Source organism: Urocampus carinirostris, chromosome 3, assembly GCF_059441175.1.
Source record: "Urocampus carinirostris isolate Australia breed hairy pipefish chromosome 3, RoL_Ucar_1.0, whole genome shotgun sequence".
NCBI classification, from domain to species: Eukaryota; Metazoa; Chordata; class Actinopteri; order Syngnathiformes; family Syngnathidae; genus Urocampus; species Urocampus carinirostris.
In genome coordinates, this window is record NC_142351.1 from 4,828,972 (window position 1) to 4,849,325 (window position 20,354).

Below are 20,354 nucleotides of genomic sequence, written 5' to 3' on the forward strand. Positions count from 1 at the left end.
ATAAACGGGTAAAATATGGATGAATCAATAATAAATCAATACAATCTTGACTTTATTTAATAATCACAACTGCAAATAAAAGTCCGGATGATATGACAAGACTTAAATTTTACCGATTCATAATTTAAAGTTAGAAACTTTATTTTCGGACTTACAGGTACACTCATCAGCACGGCGGCGCAGTGGTTAGCGCATGTGCGGCACAGTTCATGTCTTGGGAACCTCCTACGTGGGTACAAATCCAGCTCCAGACTTCCTATGCGGAGTTTTTATGTTCTCCCCGTGCTTGCGTGGGTTTCCTCCGGGCACTCCAGTTTCCTCCCACATTCCAAAAACATGCATTTCAGGTGACTTGGCCGGTCCAAATTGTCCCTAGGTGTGAATGAGCGAGTGAGTTTTCTGTCCCCCTTTGCCCTGCGATTGGCTGGCAACCAGTTCAGGGTGTCCCCTACCCACTGCCCGATGATTGCTGGGATAGGCTCCAGCACCCCGCGACCCTACTGAGGATAAGCTGTGTAGCTAATGAGATGAGGTACACTCATATTAAAATAAAAACATCATGTCGACATATTTTTTGAGGGGATACACAAATTCTAAACTATATGCAATGAACATCTACAATAATGACTAACCAGTGATAAAATGTGAATCATAAACGTAGGTGTGAGTGCTGCGAGGGGACCACAGTTTGTTGGGGACGATCGAACACCGCAGACTTAAATTTCTCCTTCCTTTCTTAGTCAGATAGAAATATGAAATATTTCCGATCAGGACTCTTCCTCTTATTAGACGTACACCCGTTTACACAGCAACTTTTCGCCATTATTCTAGTCAGACTCGATAACAAAGGTGGCGGCGCCGGTGGAATGCTTTGTCACGTGACCAAGAGCCCGGATGTCCGACTTCCTCCATCGTGGCTAACCGTTAGCTCGAGACTGCTAACAATATCCCCATTCCGGTCATAAAATCAAAGGCTAAACTAAACATTCCCCCTACCAGCAAGTGGCGCTGTTGGACATGTCATTGCAGGACACTTATACACAAACTGTACAAACATGTTTCAGCCTGAATTTCGACAAAATCAAAGTTAATATGACACCTGTTACACAGTATCAAATTTGTACTTCTATAATGGTTTATAAAAAATGTTGTTGTTTTTTTAATGTATTCTTTTGTTTGAAATATTATTAAGTTAATTGTCCGTTATAAAAACAAGTGTAAACGTTCATAACAACAAGTTACCCACATGAAAAGCAGGTTGTATTTTTTTTTATGTACATCCATTGTGCGAAGTTGCCCCTACCAAAAGGGCCGCCACGTAGGCACGCTAGTTAGCGGGCTGCTACAGCACGCCGACCTATCCAGCCTCTGTTTGTATCTGTGTCCCACAATCCACTGCGGCGGGGTTTCGAATGAGAAGCTGGCATGGCTGCCGAACAAGAATTGTCGAGAAAACTACCAAAAGTCCTGTAGTCGCCTTAAAACGACGTAAACTCGACAGAAGAATCACTTTGTGGTCCTTTTGGAAGGTTTGTCCTTTTTACTCCCGAGTTGGAGCGACACCTCGTGGCGTTTTTTTGTTTAGCTTCAAACGCAGAAAAAATGTGCTCCAGTGAGGAAGGACCTCTCAAAGAGAAGCTTCTGGGAACCAAAAGGGAGACCGAGCGAGAACGTCGACGACCGTACGCTGTTTCCAAGCAGCTCGGGGCAGGTTGGTCATTTTTGCTCCTGCTACATCCTTGACATCAGGGGCGTTACCAGTGGGGGGTGGCTGGTCCCTCACCCACGGGCACGCTCTCCCCACCCAAAGAAAAGTGGATGTAGTAATGATGGCGGTCGTGGCAGCACATATGTAAATTTGTATATAATTGTGTATGTCACTGGACACTAGCTTGGACTCTTCTGCTCCCTCAGCACACAGGGTGCGTATCAGTCCCCACGGAGGAAGCAGCCCCTCCCAGCATATTGCTTCGTAGTAGTGACAGGAATTCTTTTTATAGAGAAGCAACTCTTTCGGCTTGACTGACCAAAATTAGACAGCTCTTTTCGGCTCAGAACTGGCTCTTTAGATTGCCTTTGTTGCTTTAATGCATATATGACAAATTGTTATGTAACATTATACACAAAATGACTTAAAAGGGGAAACAATTCAGCAAAAAAAAAAACACAAAATAGACTTAAATTGAAAAATAGACACCATCTCCTGTTCTTAAACCTACATGAGGGCGTATAATACAGATATTCTCAACATAAAACATAGGTTATTCATATAGAATAGAATAGAATATGCCTTTATTGTCATTGTTACAACATGGGATATGCTGTGACAACGAAATTGGACGACTCCAGTTCATTTACAGTGAGGATAAGGAAACAAAGAACACAAAGGAAGAACTAACTGACTTTGTTGTCTTCGGGGGGGTTAGAGGGTCAAACAGAGTTGCCGGACACAACCGAATGTTTGATCTTACATTACACAGTCCAGCGTTTTTCCGAATTGCTCAGTCCACAATTTAGTTGATTTGGGAGTCCACAATTGAATGGATTTGGGAGTACAGTCAATAAACATGCCCGATTAAAGTCGCCGTCGACGATAAAGCTCCGTTGGGGTAGTGCAAGCTGATGTTTAGCAGCGGGCAGAAGATTTTGCGCTATGCTAACGTTAGCATCTGGTGAAACTGTTAGCGGTGGAAAGTATACAGCAAACACAAAGACCACAGTTAACTCTCCCGGTACATAGCTAGAAACTCCATATCGAGTGAGCAGTGTGTGTCAATGGTTCCGCTATTATTGTAGCGCGTAGTCTCCAACCCCTGTTTTTACCGGAGTCTTCGTCTCGTTCGAGCCGGTGATGTAATGCGGCGTCGGGAAAGCCAAGACTCCGTGATGGAAAATAAAAAGTCCTCCAATTCCGGACGTTGTTGGTGGCGATCAGCTCATTGTGGACGGATGGATCTGGTGTTGGTCTGTGTGGTCGCCTTCTTAGCTTAGCTCAGCCTTATATGCTATAGAATAGAAGTGTGTTTAAGGCCTATATTGAAACAGTTCCACTGAGGTTGCAGATCAAATCTCAGGGGGAAGAGCATTCCACAGCACCGGGGCCCGAATGGAGAACGCTCTCGAACCTGCGGATCTCTTCTTGGCTCTTGGGATAAGTTGAGGGTTATGAACTAGGGTTTGAGCCCCATATTAGGGCTTTCAACTAAATGTGTTGGGGCGGCAGTGGCTCAGGAGGTAGAGCGCTCGTCTTGGGATCTAGGGATCCCAGTTCGAATCCTGGCTTGTCCGTGTTACATATCGAAGTGCCCTTGGGTAAGACACTGAACCCCTAATACCCCCAATAAGCAGGTTAGCGCCTTACATGGCTGCACAGCCGCTATTTGGAAATGTGAAGCACAATGTAAAGCGCTTTGGGAAGTCTTGACTTGAAAAGTGCTATATAAATGCAGATCATTTCGTGTAGGTTTCCAAAAAATAGAAAAAAAGGTTTAGGGCGGGGGTTACAGCTAGCGTAAGGTGTAAGGCTAAGGTTACAGTCTGAAACAGGGATAGTTCTAAAGTTAGGTGAAGGATTATTCCCCAGGGTTTTGGCTGCAATTTAGAATTTTCAACTATTTTAGGGTTTACGAAACAAGGTTAGGGTCTGACACTAAGGATTAGGCTCCCGTTCTTTTGATCTGGTGTCTTTGGACAGCTCTTTGTTCTTCGGCATGTTACAAGTTCAAGTCTTACTGATTGTGTGGGGTGGACAGTTGTCTTTATGCAGCTTACGACCTCAAACAGGTGCATCATGTTCAGCAGGGTTGGGTAGGGTTACTTTAACTGGATTACTTTCAATTACTTTTGGATGACTCCAATACCAAATACACTGCGCTTATTTGGCATATACACCGAATATATACAGCGAATACAGGAAAAAAACGCGGCACTAAGTGTTGACCAAGGAACCTGATCAAAGCCACTCCTACCATCTAGTGGTGATTTAATTCCCAGAAGTTTAATACTTACTGATCAGCAGCGCCTAATCCTTTAGAATTTTTTTATGTTTGGCACTCAGGGACAATGCTTCTGAAAACAAACTAATACGTTATGGCACTGTACTAGTTAAGGGCAATACAAATAAATGTGACTTGTGTCTTGCAGACGTCAGCCAAGAATATCTTCCTACTGTGCGGCAGGAACCAGAGTTGCCTGCCGTTAAAATTGAGGAGGAGGAGGATCTGAAGCCTTATCACGTTAAGCAAGAGACAGAGGATGGGGAGCCTGTTGGCGTTAAAGAGGACGATTTTCCAGTTTCGCTAGTGACCGGGGTCCGTTCTACCGTCAAAGATCAAGGTCAACCTGAAGATAACGGTTGGCGGGAGCCTCGAAGCATCAGCTCCCGTCAACACGTGAAAACGGATGACGATGACACATCCTACTCTGCTAACGCTGAAGGTGGTTGCACATGTTCTCAGTGTGGGAAAACGTTTCGATTTAAGTCTTATCTGAAGTTGCATATGAAAGTCCACGCTGGTGAGAAGCCTTTTTCTTGCTCGGTTTGTGATAAAAAATTCATTGACAAAGGGAGTTTAAAAAAACACACGAGAACCCACACTGGCGAGAAGTCTTTTGCCTGCTCGGTTTGCGATAGAAGATTCACCACAAGTGGGAGCTTAAAAATACACACACGAATTCATAATGGAGAGAAGCCCTTTTCCTGCTCAATTTGTGGTAAAAGATTCACCAGGAGCGAGAGCTTTAAAATACACACTAGAACCCATACTGGGGAGAAGCCTTATGCCTGCTCAGTTTGTGATAAAAGATTCTCCCAAAAAGGAAAATTGAAATTGCACCAACTAACCCACACTGGGGAGAAGGCTTATGCCTGCTCAGTTTGCGATAAAAGATTCTCCCAAAAAGGAAAATTGAAATTACACCAACGAACCCATACGGGCGAGAAGCCTTTCGCCTGCTCAATTTGTGGAAAACGATTTTCTCAGTATAGGGACGTAAAAACACACACACTAAACCACACTGGCGCCAAGCCTTTCCCTTGTTCAGTTTGTGGTAAAAATTTTACTCAAAATAGACAATTAAAATTACACCAACTAACCCACACTGGCGAGAAGCCTTTCGCCTGCTCAGTTTGCGGTAAAAAATTCACCAGAAATGAAGTCTTAAAAACACACCAACTAACCCACACTGGCGAGAAGCCTTTCACCTGCACAGTTTGTGGTAAAAATTTCACACGGAGTGGCGACTTAAAAATGCACACCAGAACCCACACTGGCCATAAGCCTTTTTCCTGCTCAATTTGTGGAAAACGATTCTCACACAATGGACACTTGAAATCACACCAAAAAACCCACACTGGCGAGAAACCTTTTTCTTGTTCACTTTGCGGTAAAAAATTCACCCGAAATGGACACTTGAAATCACACCAACTAACCCACACTGGTGAGAAGCCGTTTGCCTGCTCAATTTGTGGAAAACGATTCGCCCGAAATGGACACTTGAAATTACACCAGCTAACCCACACAGGCGGGAAGCCTTTTTATTGTTTAGTTTGTGGTAAAACATTCACACAGAGCGGGGGCTTAAAAAAACACACTCTAGCCCACACTGGGGAGAAGCCTTTTGCTTAATCAGTTTGTGATAAAAGATTCATTGACAGTGGGAGCTTAAAAAACACACTGAAACCCACACTGGGGAGAAGCCTTTTTCCTGTTCAATTTGTGGTCAGAAATTCACCATAAATGGATACTTTAAATCATACCAACTAACCCACACAGGTGATAATCCTTTTTCTTACTCAGTGTGTGGTAAGAAAATTCGCCCAAAATGGGCAATTGAAACTACACCAACTAACCCACACTGGTGAGAAGCCTTTTTTTGCTCAGATTGTAATGAAACATTCGCCTGAAATGGACACATGAAATTACATAAACAAACTTATACTAGCGAGAAGCTTTTTGCTTGCTCGGTTTGCGGTCAAAGATTCACCTGGAGTGAACGCTTAAAGAGGCACATTAGATCCCACACTGGCGAGAAGCCTTTTGCCTGCTAAATTTGTAGTAAAAAATTTACCCAAAATTGACAATTGAAATCTCACCAACTAAGCCACACTGGCGAGAAGCTTTTTGCCTGCTCAGTTTGTGGTAAAACATTCACACGGAGTGGGGACTTATAAATGCACAACAGAACCCACACTGGGGAGAAGCCTTTTTCTTATTCTATTTGCGGTAAAAGACTCACCCAGAGTGGAAACTAAAACACATTAGAACCCACACTGGTGAAAACGCTTAGACCTGTTGACTTTGTGGTAAATATTCATCCATATCGGCACTAGAAATTACACACAAGAACCCAGACTGGCGAGAAGCCTTTTTCCGGCTCAGTTTGCGGTCAAAGATTTACTAAGAGTGGAAGCTTCAAGAAACGCATTAGAACCCACACCGGTGAGAGGCCTTTGACCTGTTGACCTTGTGGTCAAAAAAATTAATCCATATCGGGCATCAGAAATTACACATCAGAAACCAACTGGCGAGACAACTTTTGCCTGCTCGGTTTGTGGTCAAACATTCACTGAAAGTGGGTGCTTAAAAACCACTTAATTGACCAAGTATCATACAGCCAGTCGATAGGAACATAACTGCCACAAAACCATTTCCCCTCACCCTTTTGCAACCACTGACTCTGCCAACAAATCAAAAAAACCCACATTTATTCACAGGAATTGAGCAGACCCTCCAGCTGAATAATAAAGATTTGAAACTCCAAAGTCTTCATATGGATTGAAAAGATTAATTTGCATATGTGTCATGTTTTTTGATAGATGATTTATTTAATTGTCTGTCTGCATAAAATTTTGCCTGTTATCAACAATTATGAAACAATAAGATCGCCGACCTAGGTACCCAGGGTTGTGGCCTGGTCTCACCAGAGTCCCAAAGCTTGGAGAGCCTGTGGTTTTCTCCGTCCCTGTTGTCCGGATGACAACAATCCCCGTGAAGTCCACTGCCAAAAGAGATAAGAACCTTTATTTCTTCATCTTCCTGTTGTGCCATGTGCTGCTTCTCACACACCTCTCCACTGAGGGACATTTTGTTCTCAAAAGTACACAAAAAGGGTTAGTGCAACAGCCTCTTTGGTGTTTTGGGCAAATATCCCATGTTTGTGCGGTATGAAAACAATCCCTGATCATTGAAATGAGTCTATTATCTTAAAACCGGGTTCACTGATCAGTACTGTTAACCTGTTGCATCATTACATCCCCCTTGCTTAGAATGTTTGTGTCAACAATGTGCTTTATTCTTTTGTTTGATTCAATTTTGTCATGTGAATAAAACGTGGTCTAATAAAATCAAACCGATGTCATTTTTCTTCTGGACTGATAAATCACTATCCCTATCAATGATCTTCAAAATCGATCATTTAAAGCTGAAAATACTTTATTTTTAAAGTTGGACCCTTCATGATCAATGCTAGACACAGGCTATTTCAAATGAATGAGTGTCGGAAACCGAGAGTGTTGAAGATAAGACCAATTTGTTGAATCGTCTCATACGTGTTCAAAGAAATGCAGGAATCAAAATGACCCAAGAGGGAGTTCTTTTTTATTGATACACAATTTCAACAAGAGACTCAGCGAATCAAAGATATGCGTGTGTCTTTATAGTTTTCAACATAGCACGTGTACCCGGTTTGGCCCCGTCCCTTTTCACGCCTGAAGGAGTATATGCTCAGGGTTCCGTCCTTATTTGGAAGTGTTCTTAAGTTTATGCCAGTTTATGTCACCTTGCCCTTTGCCGTTATCTGTTGTCCTCCCTTAAGGAGGATTGTTTATCCGCCGAGACCTTCCCGAGATGTAAACATTTCTCCCAACTGTAAACAAGTCTTTCTACACTTCTTTCTAAATGTATGCAAATCTATTCTACAAATGCAAGTTTATTTTCTACAACAAGACCACCACCTGCTGACCGAATTGCTAACCACCAAATTCAATTCTGAACCAAATAAATATTATTGAAAGCCCTTTGTTAATGTATTGTTATTTTGGCCATTCAAGAGTCAGACATCATTTTATGAGTGATGACTTTTGCCAGAACTGAAACGTAACTGTGTTAACTCAAGACAAAACAGAAAAGGGACTTGGATTTTCCTGGACCGAAATCAAGTTCAGACTCGAAATCACCATGACCACATTATAAGACAACATTAAACTGAAATATGAACTGCTATGAGTATATATGTAACTGCTGTGTAGCCGTCCCCCAAGGATCCCCATTCAGGCTGGACTGGATGATGAGGCTTTTATTAGAGCTTCCGCAATGAGCGACACAACATACGCACACCATGTGGTTAGCACCTCTGCTGGCTCTCAACATCTATAAGGGGAATTAGCATTTTAGTAGAGTATAACATACGGCAAAACAAACATAAATGCCCCCCCCCCCCAAAAATGTAAATAAATTCAAACAGCTTGACAATATCAATTACATTACTGTGTATGTTGCGAAATTTGTCAGTCGCGGTTTTAATGTTGTCAGTTCACTTTTTGCGGAGCACCAAAAGATGGATGAAGTCATTATATACATCCGCCATCTTTGTTTGGAGAGAAAAAGCAATCGAACCGTAAAGTTTAACCGCAAGCAAAGTTTTTCGGGTTTAAAACAATAAATCGTCAAGTTTATCAAGCGAAATGTCGTATGAGTATGAAGAAGGGTTACCACCACATGCAAAATATCGCTATATGGCAAAATTAGAGTAGGCTGGGATTAAAATGTGTCCGTACTAGCTTCCATCTGACAGATGGGTCAACGGTCCAAATTTCTGGCCTGATGTCCATTATAAGGACGCTTATACGTATCTAATCAAAAGTCCCCGTAAGTATCAGCCATATATTTGTTCCGTTTAAATGTCATTTAATTTAAAGAAGGAAGCGGATTTACATGACAATTGCTTAATTAGGCTAGATCAGTGAACGCCACAGACCGGTCCTAGTACTTGCTTTCAGTTTTGAGTTATTGGATGTCAGGTATTATTCCATTAATTTGTTGATGTGTGTTGGATAGGAAAATCTGTAATGGCTATCTTAACCCGAATAAAAGGGATCTTATGTGACGAATATAGATCATGTTTTTCATATAAACCAACATGGATCATGAACTCGACACCACCCCCATGAAATTTAGACTGCAAAAGGGAACTAGTAGACACTGCTTTACTAACCGGGCTGATCTAGTTTGAGTTATTTACCTTTTCCCTCATAAAAGTTCCTTTTAATGCCTTTGCAATCAGAGGAGACCCAGATCAGGCAGCTCCTGATCTGGGTCCACTGTGTGATTTGAATTTGTGGTCCGAATTTCTTTCTAAGTGATACCTCAGTAAAAACTGTTCTTGTGACCAAATACCTATTTTTTTTATTATAAATTCATAGTAGATGCAGTGTTACATGAAAATTAAACAGGTTACGGGTTAAGTGTATTTACTGATGCTTTGTCTGTATATTAGTTGTTTCTATTTTTTCAGGCCTGTATTCGAAAGAAGCGATGGAGAACTATTGATCCTTAGAAGCTCACATTTTCTTCATTTCTGGATGGGTTCAGACAGTTTTTCACATCACTCTGACGACAGGTCACTTCATGCTCAAAGCAGATGTTAAACCTTCATGGCGTGTAACGGATGAACCCTGCCACCCTTGGGTTTGTTTGAGCAGAGCTGGTTCTGTGATCAAAGCTCACTGAGACTGTAAAGCAGGTTTGGGGGAAACATGTTCTTGTGTAGGTGCTCTTTTATAGAGGGCTCCACGCTTTGTGCTAAAAAAAAAGTAACACGGCTTTGTGCCGCCATCTTGGAAGTCTGTCGATTACAAGCGGTGATAGCGAGAGGAGCAAATATTTACTCAGTTTGTCTATTTATTTACTCAACTGGCTTCGTTTGTGTTCAGATTTTGTCCATCAACACTATGGAAAACTACGTGGAGAGTTTAGACAAGCAAGCACGCGAGCGGTACGCTGCGAAGTTGCATTTTATTGGAAAATTGGATCCCTACAAAATTAAAAACAAGGACTGGAAGTCTGATCCCGATTTGTTGCCGTGTGTGACTTACATCGAACTTGTTAACTATCTTATTTTCCACCCAAGTCCCTTTTGTGAACTGAAGGATTTTCAAAATTACAAAAGTATGGAAGCCTAAGACAGAGAACAACCCGGGAAAGGCAACGCTTCTCCGAATGGCGCACCGGTGGCTAAGTTAGCTTAGCTTTCGGGGGCTTTAAATCCTCTATTGACGCGAGTTGACTGAGGAAAGGAGACTCTCTTTCCCTGAAACCGCGTTGAATTTCTCCACCAAAATAGTGTACGAATGAGAAACGGAGTTTTGTTCGGTTTTTAAATACCGTTTTCGGCGAAATACCTCACATATATGTTATAAAAGTAGTTTGGGGTCGTCGAGCTGTTGTCATGAAGTACACATGTCCCATAACCTTTATAAAATTTATTTCTACGTCATAAATAATTCAATTTACCTGTCAGAAAGTGGTCAGAACAAACACGAACACAGTCAAGCTTTGGCAAATTCGCCCGGTTGATAGCTGCCAGCCACATTCGTCTTCGCCGTTCACTTTTCTCCTGAGCTTCAATCCCCTGATCGTAAACACACTTCGGAAGTCTAAAGAAGCCCTTCCCACCCTTTTCCCCCCGGCTACAACAGCCAACAATAACGCACGTATTCGGCATTACAATGTAGAATCTAACTGGTTCGCTGAACAATAACAATGAAGTGAAAAGCTTTGTGGACTTCCAAAATGGGCACCAGCAATGCATTATGGGTAATCTTAGGACCTCGAAGCACTCTATAGAAAGTGGAGGCAGCTGTTCGCCTTGGTCTCACTGCAACAGTGAGATCCTGGGCCATTAACTGTTTTTTTTTGTTTTGTTTTTTTGTACAAAAAATAGAATTTACTTTTTTATTGTCATGCTTTGTAACCGTGCACACAGTACGAAATGTCGATACGCTTGACCCGTACAATTAAACTGTAGCGAGCCGAAATATTTCCGATCAGGACTCTTCCTCTTATTAGACGTACACCCGTTTACACAGCAACTTTTCGCCATTATTCTAGTCAGACTCTAAAATAACGTTTTTTCCCCAAACAAAGGTGGCGGCGCCGGGGGATTGCTTTGTCACGTGACCAAGTGCCCGGATGTCTGACTTCCTCCATCGTGGCTAACCGTTAGCTCGAGACTGCTAACAATATCTGCATTCTGGTCATAAAATCAAAGGCTAAACTAAACATTCCCCCTACCAGCAAGTGGCGCTGTTGGACTAGTCATTGCAGGATACTTATACACAAACTGTACAAACATATTTCAGCCGGAATTTCAACAAAATTAAATTTAATATGACACCTGTTACACAGTGTCAAATTTTTACTTCTATAATGGTTTATAAAAATTGTTGTTTTTTTAGAAGCATGTTTTAGTTTAAAATATTTTTAAGTTAATTGTCCGTTATAAAAGCAAGTGTAGACCTTCATAACAACAAGTATCCCACATGAAAATCAGTTTTAAAATGAGCAGGTTGTAATTTTTTTTCAATGTACATCCATTGCGCGAAGTTGCCCCTACCAAAAGGGCCGCCACGTAGGCACGATAGTTAGCGGGCTGCTACAGCACGCCGACCTATCCAGCCCTCTGTTTGTATCCGTGTCCCATAATCCACTGCGGCGGGGTTTCGAATGAGAAGCTGGCATGGCTGCCGAACAAGAATTGTTGAAAAAACTACCAAAAGTCCTGTAGTCGCCTTAAAACGACGTAAACTCGACAGAAGAATCACTTTGCGGTCCTTTTGGAAGGTTTGTCCTTTTTACTCCCGAGTTGGAGCGACACCTCGTGGCGGTTTTTCGTTGAGCTTCAAACTTGGAGAAAATGTGCTCCAGTGAGAAAGGATCTCTTCAAGAGAAGCTTCGGGGAGCCAAAGTGGAGGCCGAGCGAGAATGTCGACGACTGGACGCTGTTTCCAAGCAGCTCGGGGCAGGTTCGTCATTTTCGCTTCTGCTACATCCTTGACATCAGGGGCGTTACCAGTGGGGGGTGGCCGGTCCCTCACCCACGGACACGCTCTGCCCACCCAAAGAAAAGTGGATGTAGTAATGATGGCTGTTTGGGCAGCGCATACGTCATCTCGTAAATAATTGTGTATGTCACTGGACACTAGCTTGGACTCTTCTGCTCCCTCAGCACATAGGGTGCGTATCAGTCCCCACGGAGGGAGCAGCCCCTCCCAGCATATTGCTTCGTAGTGGTGACAGGAATTCTTTTTATAGAGAAGCAACTCTTTCGGCTTGACTGACCAAAATTAGACAGTTTTTTTCGGCTCAGAACTGGCTCTTTTGATTGCATTTGTTGCTTCAATGCATATATGACAATTTTTTATGTAACATTATGCACAAAATGACTTAAAAGGGGAAACAATTCAGCAAAAAAAAACACAAAATAGACTAAAATTGAAAAATAGACACCATCACATGTTCTTAAACATACATGAGGTTAAATAATACAGATATTCTCAACATAAAACATAGGTTATTCATATGCTATAGAATAGTAGTGTGTATATTATATAGGCCTATATTGAAACAGTTCCACTGAGGTTGCAGATCAAATCTCAGGGTACAGAGCATTCCACAGCACCGGGGCCCGAATGGAGAACGCTCTCGAACCTGCGGATCTCTTCTTGGCTCTTGGGATAAGTTGAGGGTTATGATCTAGGGTTTGAGCCCCATATTAGGGCTCTCAACTAAATGTGTTTGGGCGGCAGTGGCTCAGGAGGTAGAGCGCTCGTCTTGGGATTTAGGGATCCCAGTTCGAATCCCGGCTTGTCCGTGTTACATATCGAAGTGCCCTTGGGTAAGACACTGAACCCCTAATTCCCCCAATAAGCAGGTTAGCGCCTTGCATGGCTGCACAGCCGCTATTTGGAAATGTGAAGCACAATGTAAAGCGCTTTGGGAAGTCTTGACCTGAAAAGTGCTATATAAATGCAGATCATTTCGTGTAGGTTTCCAAAAAATAGAAATAAATGTTTAGGATGGGGGTTACAGCTAGCGTAAGGTTTAAGGCTAAGGTTACAGTCTGAAACAGGGATAGTTCTAAAGTTAGGTGAAGGATTATTTGCAAGGGTTTCGGGTGCAATTTAGAATTTTCAACTATTTTAGGGTTCCGAAACAAGGTTAGGGTCTGACACTAAGGATTAGGCTCCCGTTCTTTTGATCTGGTGTCTTTGGACAGCTCTTTGTTCTTCGCCATGTTACAAGTTCAAGTCTTACTGATTGTGTGGGGTGGACAGGTGTCTTTATGCAGCTGAAGACCTCAAACAGGTGCATCATGTTCAGCAGGGTTGGGTAGGGTTACTTTAACTGGATTACTTTCAATTACTTTTGGATGACTCCAATACCAAATACACTGCGCTTATTTGGCATATACACCGGCGCCTACTCACCGCTCTACAGAGTAATACGGCGAATACAGGAAAAAAAACGCGGCACTAAGTGTTGACAAAGGAATCTGATTAAAGCGACTCCTACCATCTAGTGGTGATTTAATTCCCAGAAGTTTAATACTTACTGATCAGCAGCGTCTAAGCCTTTAGAATTTTTTTATGTTTGGCACTCGGGGACAATGCTTCTGAAAACAAACTAATACGTTATGGCACTGTACTAGTTAAGGGCATTACAAATAAATGTGACTTGTGTCTTGCAGACGTCAGCCAAGAATATCTTCCTACTGCGCGGCAGGAACCAGAATTGCCTGCCGTTAAAATTGAGGAGGAGGAGGATGTGAAGCCTTATCACGTTAAGCAAGAGACAGAGGATGGGGAGCCTGTTGGCGTTAAAGAGGAGGACGATTTTCCAGTCTCGCTAGTGACCGGGGTCTGTTCAACCGTCGAAGATCGAGGTCAACCTGAAGATAACGGTTGGCGGGAGCCTCGAAGCATCAGCTCCCATCAACACGTGAAAACGGATGACGACGACACATCCTACTCTGCTAACGCTGAAGGTGGTTGCACATGTTCTCAGTGTGGGAAAACGTTTCGATTCAAGTCTTATCTGAAGTTGCATATGAAAGTCCACGCTGGTGAGAAGTCTTTTGCCTGCTCAGTTTGCGATAAAAGATTCACTACAAGTGGGAACTTAAAAATACACACACGAATTCATACTGGCGAGAAGCCCTTTTCCTGCTCAATTTGTGGTAAAAGATTCAACAAGAGTGGGGACTTAAAAGTGCACACCAGAACCCATACTGGGGAGAAGCCTTATGCCTGCTCATTTTGTGATAAAAGATTCTCCCAAAATGGAAAATTGAAATTACACCAACTAAACCACACTGGCGAGAAGCCTTTTTCTTGCTCAATTTGTGGTAAAAGATTCAGCAGGAGCGAGAGCTTAAAAGTGCACACCAGAATCCACACTGGGGAGAAGCATTTTTCTTGTTCAGTTTGTGATAAAAGATTCAGTGACAGTAGGAGCTTTAAAATACACACTAGAACCCACACTGGGGAGAAGGCTTATGCCTGCTCAGTTTGTGATAAAAGATTCTCCCAAAAAGGAAAATTGAAATTACACCAACTAACCCACACGGGCGAAAAGCCTTTCGCCTGCTCAGTTTGTGGTAAAAATTTTACCCAAAATGGACAATTAAAATTACACCAACGAACTCATACGGGCGATAAGCCTTTCGCCTGCTCAATTTGTGGAAAACGATTTTCTCAGTATAGGGACGTAAAAACACACACACTAAACCACACTGGCGCCAAGCCTTTCCCTTGCTCAGTTTGTGATAAAAGATTCACCCAAAATGGAAAATTGAAATTACACCAACTAACCCACACTGGCGAGAAGTCTTTCGCTTGCTCAGTTTGCGGTAAAAAATTCACCAGAAATGTAGGCTTAAAATCACACCAACTAACCCACACTGGCGAGAAGCCTTTCGCCTGCTCAGTTTGTGGTAAAAATTTCACACGGAGTGGCGACTTAAAAATGCACACCAGAACCCACACTGGCCATAAGCCTTTTTCCTGCTCAATTTGTGGAAAACGATTCTCACACAATGGACACTTGAAATCACACCAAAAAACCCACACTGGCGAGAAACCTTTTTCTTGTTCACTTTGCGGTAAAAAATTCACCCGAAATGGACATTTGAAATCACACCAACTAACCCACACTGGTGAGAAGCCGTTTGCCTGCTCAATTTGTGGAAAACGATTCGCCCGAAATGGACACTTGAAATTACACCAGCTAACCCACACAGGCGGGAAGCCTTTTTATTGTTTAGTTTGTGGTAAAACATTCACACAGAGCGGGGGCTTAAAAAAACACACTCTAGCCCACACTGGGGAGAAGCCTTTTGCTTAATCAGTTTGTGATAAAAGATTCATTGACAGTGGGAGCTTAAAAAACACACTGAAACCCACACTGGGGAGAAGCCTTTTTCCTGTTCAATTTGTGGTCAGAAATTCACCATAAATGGATACTTTAAATCATACCAACTAACCCACACAGGTGATAATCCTTTTTCTTACTCAGTGTGTGGTAAGAAAATTCGCCCAAAATGGGCAATTGAAACTACACCAACTAACCCACACTGGTGAGAAGCCTTTTTTTGCTCAGATTGTAATGAAACATTCGCCTGAAATGGACACTTGAAATTACATAAACCAACCTACACTAGCGAGAAGCTTTTTGCTTGCTCGGTTTGCGGTCAAAGATTCACCCGGAGTGGACGCCTAAAGAGGCACATTAGATCCCACACTGGCGAGAAGCCTTTTTCCTGCTAAATTTGTAGTCAAAAATTTACCCAAAATTGACAATTGAAATCTCACCAACTAAGCCACACTGGCGAGAAGCTTTTTGCCTGCTCAGTTTGTGGTAAAACATTCACACGGAGTGGGGACTTAAAAATGCACAACAGAACCCACACTGGGGAGAAGCCTTTTTCTTATTCTATTTGCGGTAAAAGACTCACCCAGAGTGGAAACTAAAACACATTAGAACCCACACTGGTGAAAACGCTTAGACCTGTTGACTTTGTGGTAAATATTCATCCATATCGGCACTAGAAATTACACACAAGAACCCACACTGGCGAGAAGCCTTTTTCCAGCTCAGTTTGCGGTCAAAGATTTACTAAGAGTGGAAGCTTGAAGAAACGCATTAGAACCCACACCGGTGAGAGGCCTTTGACCTGTTGACCTTGTGGTCAAAAAAATTAATCCATATCGGGCATCAGAAATTACAAATCAGAAACCAACTGGCGAGACAACTTTTGCCTGCTCGGTTTGTGGTCAAACATTCACTGAAAGTGGGTGCTTAAAAACCACTTAATTGACCAAGTATCATACAGCCAGTCTATAGGAACATAACTGCCACAAAACCATTTCCCCTTACCTTTATCCAACCACTGACTCTGCCAACAAATCAAAAAACTCACATTTATTCACAGGAATTGAGCAGACCCTCCAGCTGAATAATAAAGATTTGAAACCCCAAAGTCTTCATATGGATTGAAAAGATTAATTTGCATATGTGTCATGTTTTTTGATAGATGATCTATTACATTGTCTGTCTGCATAAAATATTGCCTGTTATCAACAATTATAATTATGAAACAATAAGATCGCCGACCTAGGTACCCAGGGTTGTGGCCTGGTCTCACCAGAGACCCAATGCTTGGAGAGCCTGTGGTTCTCTCCGTCCCTGTCGTCCGGATGAGAAATATCCCTGTGAAGTCCACCGCCAAAAGATTTGGGAACCTTAATTTCTTCATCTTTCTGGTTGGCCATGTGCTGCTTCTTGCATACCCCTTCCCTGAGGGACTTTTTGTTTTCCAAAGTACACAAAAAGGGTTAGTTCAACAACCTCCTTGGTGTTTTGGGCAAATATCCCATTTTGGTGCGCTATGAAAACAATCCCTGATTCTTGAAATGAGTCTATTATCTTAAAACCGGGTTCACTGATCAGTACTGTTAACTTGTTGCATCATTTCGTCTCCCTTCCCCCTTGCTTAGAATGTTTGTGTCAACAATGTGCTTTATTCTTTTGTTTGATTTTATTTTCTCATGTGAATAAAACGTGGTTTAATAAAATCAAACTGCGTGCATTATTTGTAGGTCAATGTTATTATTCTTATGGGCTGATCAATCACTATCCCTATCAATGATCTACAAAATCGATCATTTAAAGCTGAAAATACTTTGTGTTTAAAGTTGGACCCTTCATGATCAATGCTAGACACAGGCTATTTCGAATAAATTTGTGTTGGAAACCAAGAGCACCGCCTGCTGACCGAATTGGTAACCACCAAATTCGATTCAGAACCAAATAAATATAGTGGAAAGCCATTTGTAAATGTGTTCTTATTTTGGGCATAAAAGAGTCAGAATTTTTTTTATGAGTGATGACTTTTGCCAGAACTGAAACTTAACTATGTGTTAACTCAAGACAAAACAGAAAAAGGACTTGGATTTTCCTGGACCAAAATCAAGTTGAGACTGGAAATCACCAGGACCACATTGTAAGACAACATTAAACATAAATATGAACTGTTATAAGTATATATGTAACTGCCCTGTAGCCGTCCCCGCAAGGATACACATTCAGGCTCGACTGAATGATGAGCCTTTCATCAGAGCTGCTGCAATGAGCGACACAACATACACACACCATGTGGTTAGCACCTCCGCTGGCTCTCAACATCTATAAGGGGAATTAACATTTTAGTTGAGTACAACGTACGGCAAAACTAAGATAAATCCAAACAGCTTGACAATATAAATTACATTACTGTGTATGTTGCGAAATTTGTCAGTCGCGGTTTTAATGTTGTCAGTTCACTTTTTGCGGAGCACCAAAAGATGGATGAAGTCATGATATTTATCCGCCATCTTTGGTTGGAGGGAAAAAGCAATCGAACCGTAAAGTTTAACCGCAAGTAAAGTTTTTCGGGTTCAAAGCAATAAATCGTCAAGTTTATCAGTGAAATGTCGTATGAGTATGAAGAAGGGTTACCACCACAAGCAAAATATCGCTATATGGCAAAATTACAGTTTGCTGGAATTAAAATGTGTCCGTACTAGCTTCCATCTGACAGATGGATCAACGGTCCAAAATTCTGGCCTGATGTCTATTATAAGGACGTGTATAGGTATCTAATCAAAAGTCCCCGTAAGTATTAGCCATATATTTGTTTCGTTTAAATGTCATTTAATTTTAAGAAGGAAGTGGATTTACATGACAATTGCTTAATTAGGCTAGATCAGTGAACGCCACAGACCGGTCCTAGTACTTGCTTTCAGTTTTGAGTTATTGGATGTCGGGTATTATTCCATTAATTTGTTGATGTGTGTTGGATAAGTATATCTGTAATGGCTATCTTAACCCGAATAAAAGGGATCTTATGTGACCAATATAGATCATGTTTTTCCATATAGACCAACATGGATCATGAACTCGACACCACCTCCATGAAATTTAGACTGCAAAAGGGAACTAGTGGACACTGCTTTACTAACCGGGCTGATCTAGTTTGAGTTATTAACCTTTTCCCTCATAATAGCTCCTTTTAATGCCTTTGCAATCAGAGGAGACCCAGATCAGGCAGCTGGGCGAATTTGTGTGATTTGATTTTGTGGTCCGAATTTATTTCTAAGTGATACCTCGGTATGAACTCTGATCTTAACTAAAAAAATGTATTAAAAATTCATAGTAGATGCAGTTTTACGTGAATATTAAACAGGTTACGGGTTAAGCGTATTTACTGATCATTTGTCTGTATATTAGTTATTTCTATTTTTTCAGGCCTGTATTCGAAAGAAGCGATGGAGAACTATTGATACTTAGAAGCTCACACTTTCTTAATTTCTGGATGGGTTCAGACAGTTTTTCACATCATTACGACGACAGGTCACTTCATGCTCAAAGCAGATGTTAAACCTTCATGGCGTGTAACGGATGAAGCCTGCCACCATTGGGTTTGTTTGAGCAGAGCTGGTTCTGTGATCAATGCTCACTGAGACTGTAAAGCAGGTTTGGGGGAAACATGTTCTTGTGTAGGTGCTCTTTTATTGAAAGCGGAGGCAGCTGTTCGCCTTGGTCTCACTGCAACAATGAGATCTTGGGCCATTAACTTTTTTTTTTTTCTTTGCTAAAAAAGTTACAAATGTACAAAGAATAGAATTTACCGGAATTTACTTTTTTATTGTCATTCTTTGTAACCGTGCACACAGAACAAAATGTCGATACACCTAACCCATACAGTTAAACTGTAGCGAGCCGATGCAGCCGCAGCCAAACAGGGCGGCGCTATTTTCGACCCAACTACGGTGTTGGGAGTCATTAGGTGATCAAACCCCCCAATTCCAACCCCTAATGCTGAGCGCCAAGCAGGGAGGCAATGAGTACCAATGTTGTAAGTCATGACTCGGCCGAGGCTTGAACCAGTGACCTCCCAGTCTCGGAGCGGGCGCCCTACCACCTAGGCTACCGAGCTAGTCGAATGGATCTGGTCGGGATCCCCAGAAAACTTCCCTGGTTCGCCCACTCGTGGCTCGGCGAATCCGGCGCCGAATGGATCCTAGTGTAATTGATCGTTGCTGGTGCATTTGCTGAGCCAGTTTGGCCACTTCAGAGGCGACTTGCCGAACCGCACTTTCGGCAGGGGAAAAGCGTTGGAATGCGCCATGCTTGAAAAGGTGGTCTGTTTTCATATAAATACTATCGTGTACCATTTTCAAGAGGAGCAAATTCTCAAAAGTTCAAATGTTTTACGTTTATTATTTTTCTTTCCTTGAACTTTCAAGCAAACCGTGTAGACTCCAATCTGAGGTCTTTATTTAAAAACCATTTGATCAGGGTCTGCACTGTTATTCAGATTCAGATTCAGATCTACTTTATTGTCATTCTAGTACACGTGTATACAGAACGAAATGTCGATGCATCTGACCCCCACAGTTTCCTTGAATGTACAGATATAAATAAAGTTGTATTGTATTATGGCTACGTATAGTATTTTACCATAGTGCCGATAGTGCAAGAAGAGTAGCTAACCAGATGTGCAAAATGGGCAGTCAGGTTAACAAGTCAGGTACACAGTAACATTAACACTGTAACAATAACGCTGTAAGTACAATAGTGCAGAGAGCAAATGTGCAAGGAGTGGCAAGCTATAAAGAACTGCCAGTAGTGCAAAAAGTCAGATTAGCAGCCGTTTAGATTTAGGTTAACTATATGTTAGATTGACCATTTAACAGTCTAATGGCCAGGGGGAGTAGACTATTGCGGAGCCTGGTGGTCCTGCTTTGACCTTTCAAA

At 42.1% G+C, this 20,354-nt stretch overlaps 2 protein-coding genes across 3 annotated transcripts in view; both read left to right on the top strand.

Moving 5' to 3' along the window:
• The window catches only part of LOC148368411 (uncharacterized), a 261,108-nt gene that overhangs the window by 103,695 nt on the left and 137,059 nt on the right, over positions 1-20,354 (top strand). The gene's annotated exons all lie outside the window — the stretch shown is intronic.
• LOC148368421 (uncharacterized) lies at positions 1,384-17,081 on the top strand. Of its 2 annotated transcripts, none has more exons than XM_088330436.1 (2): positions 1,384-1,711; positions 13,747-17,081. In XM_088330436.1, exons 1-2 carry the CDS (start codon positions 1,603-1,605, stop codon positions 15,399-15,401), a joined length of 1,764 nt encoding a protein of 587 aa, XP_088186562.1. In that variant the 5' UTR covers positions 1,384-1,602; the 3' UTR covers positions 15,402-17,081. The 2 variants fall into 2 exon arrangements, with proteins under 2 accessions (XP_088186562.1, XP_088186563.1); XM_088330437.1 differs by lacking the exon at positions 13,747-17,081 and adding an exon at positions 4,144-7,322.

Coding starts and splice junctions, on each gene's coding strand:
- LOC148368421 (XM_088330436.1), top strand. CDS start 1,603: ATGTGCTCCAGTGAGGAAGGACCTCTCAAAGAGAAGCTTCTGGGAACC. Junction 1,712..13,746: donor TTCCAAGCAGCTCGGGGCAG/GTTGGTCATTTT, acceptor TGTGTCTTGCAG/ACGTCAGCCAAGAATATCTT.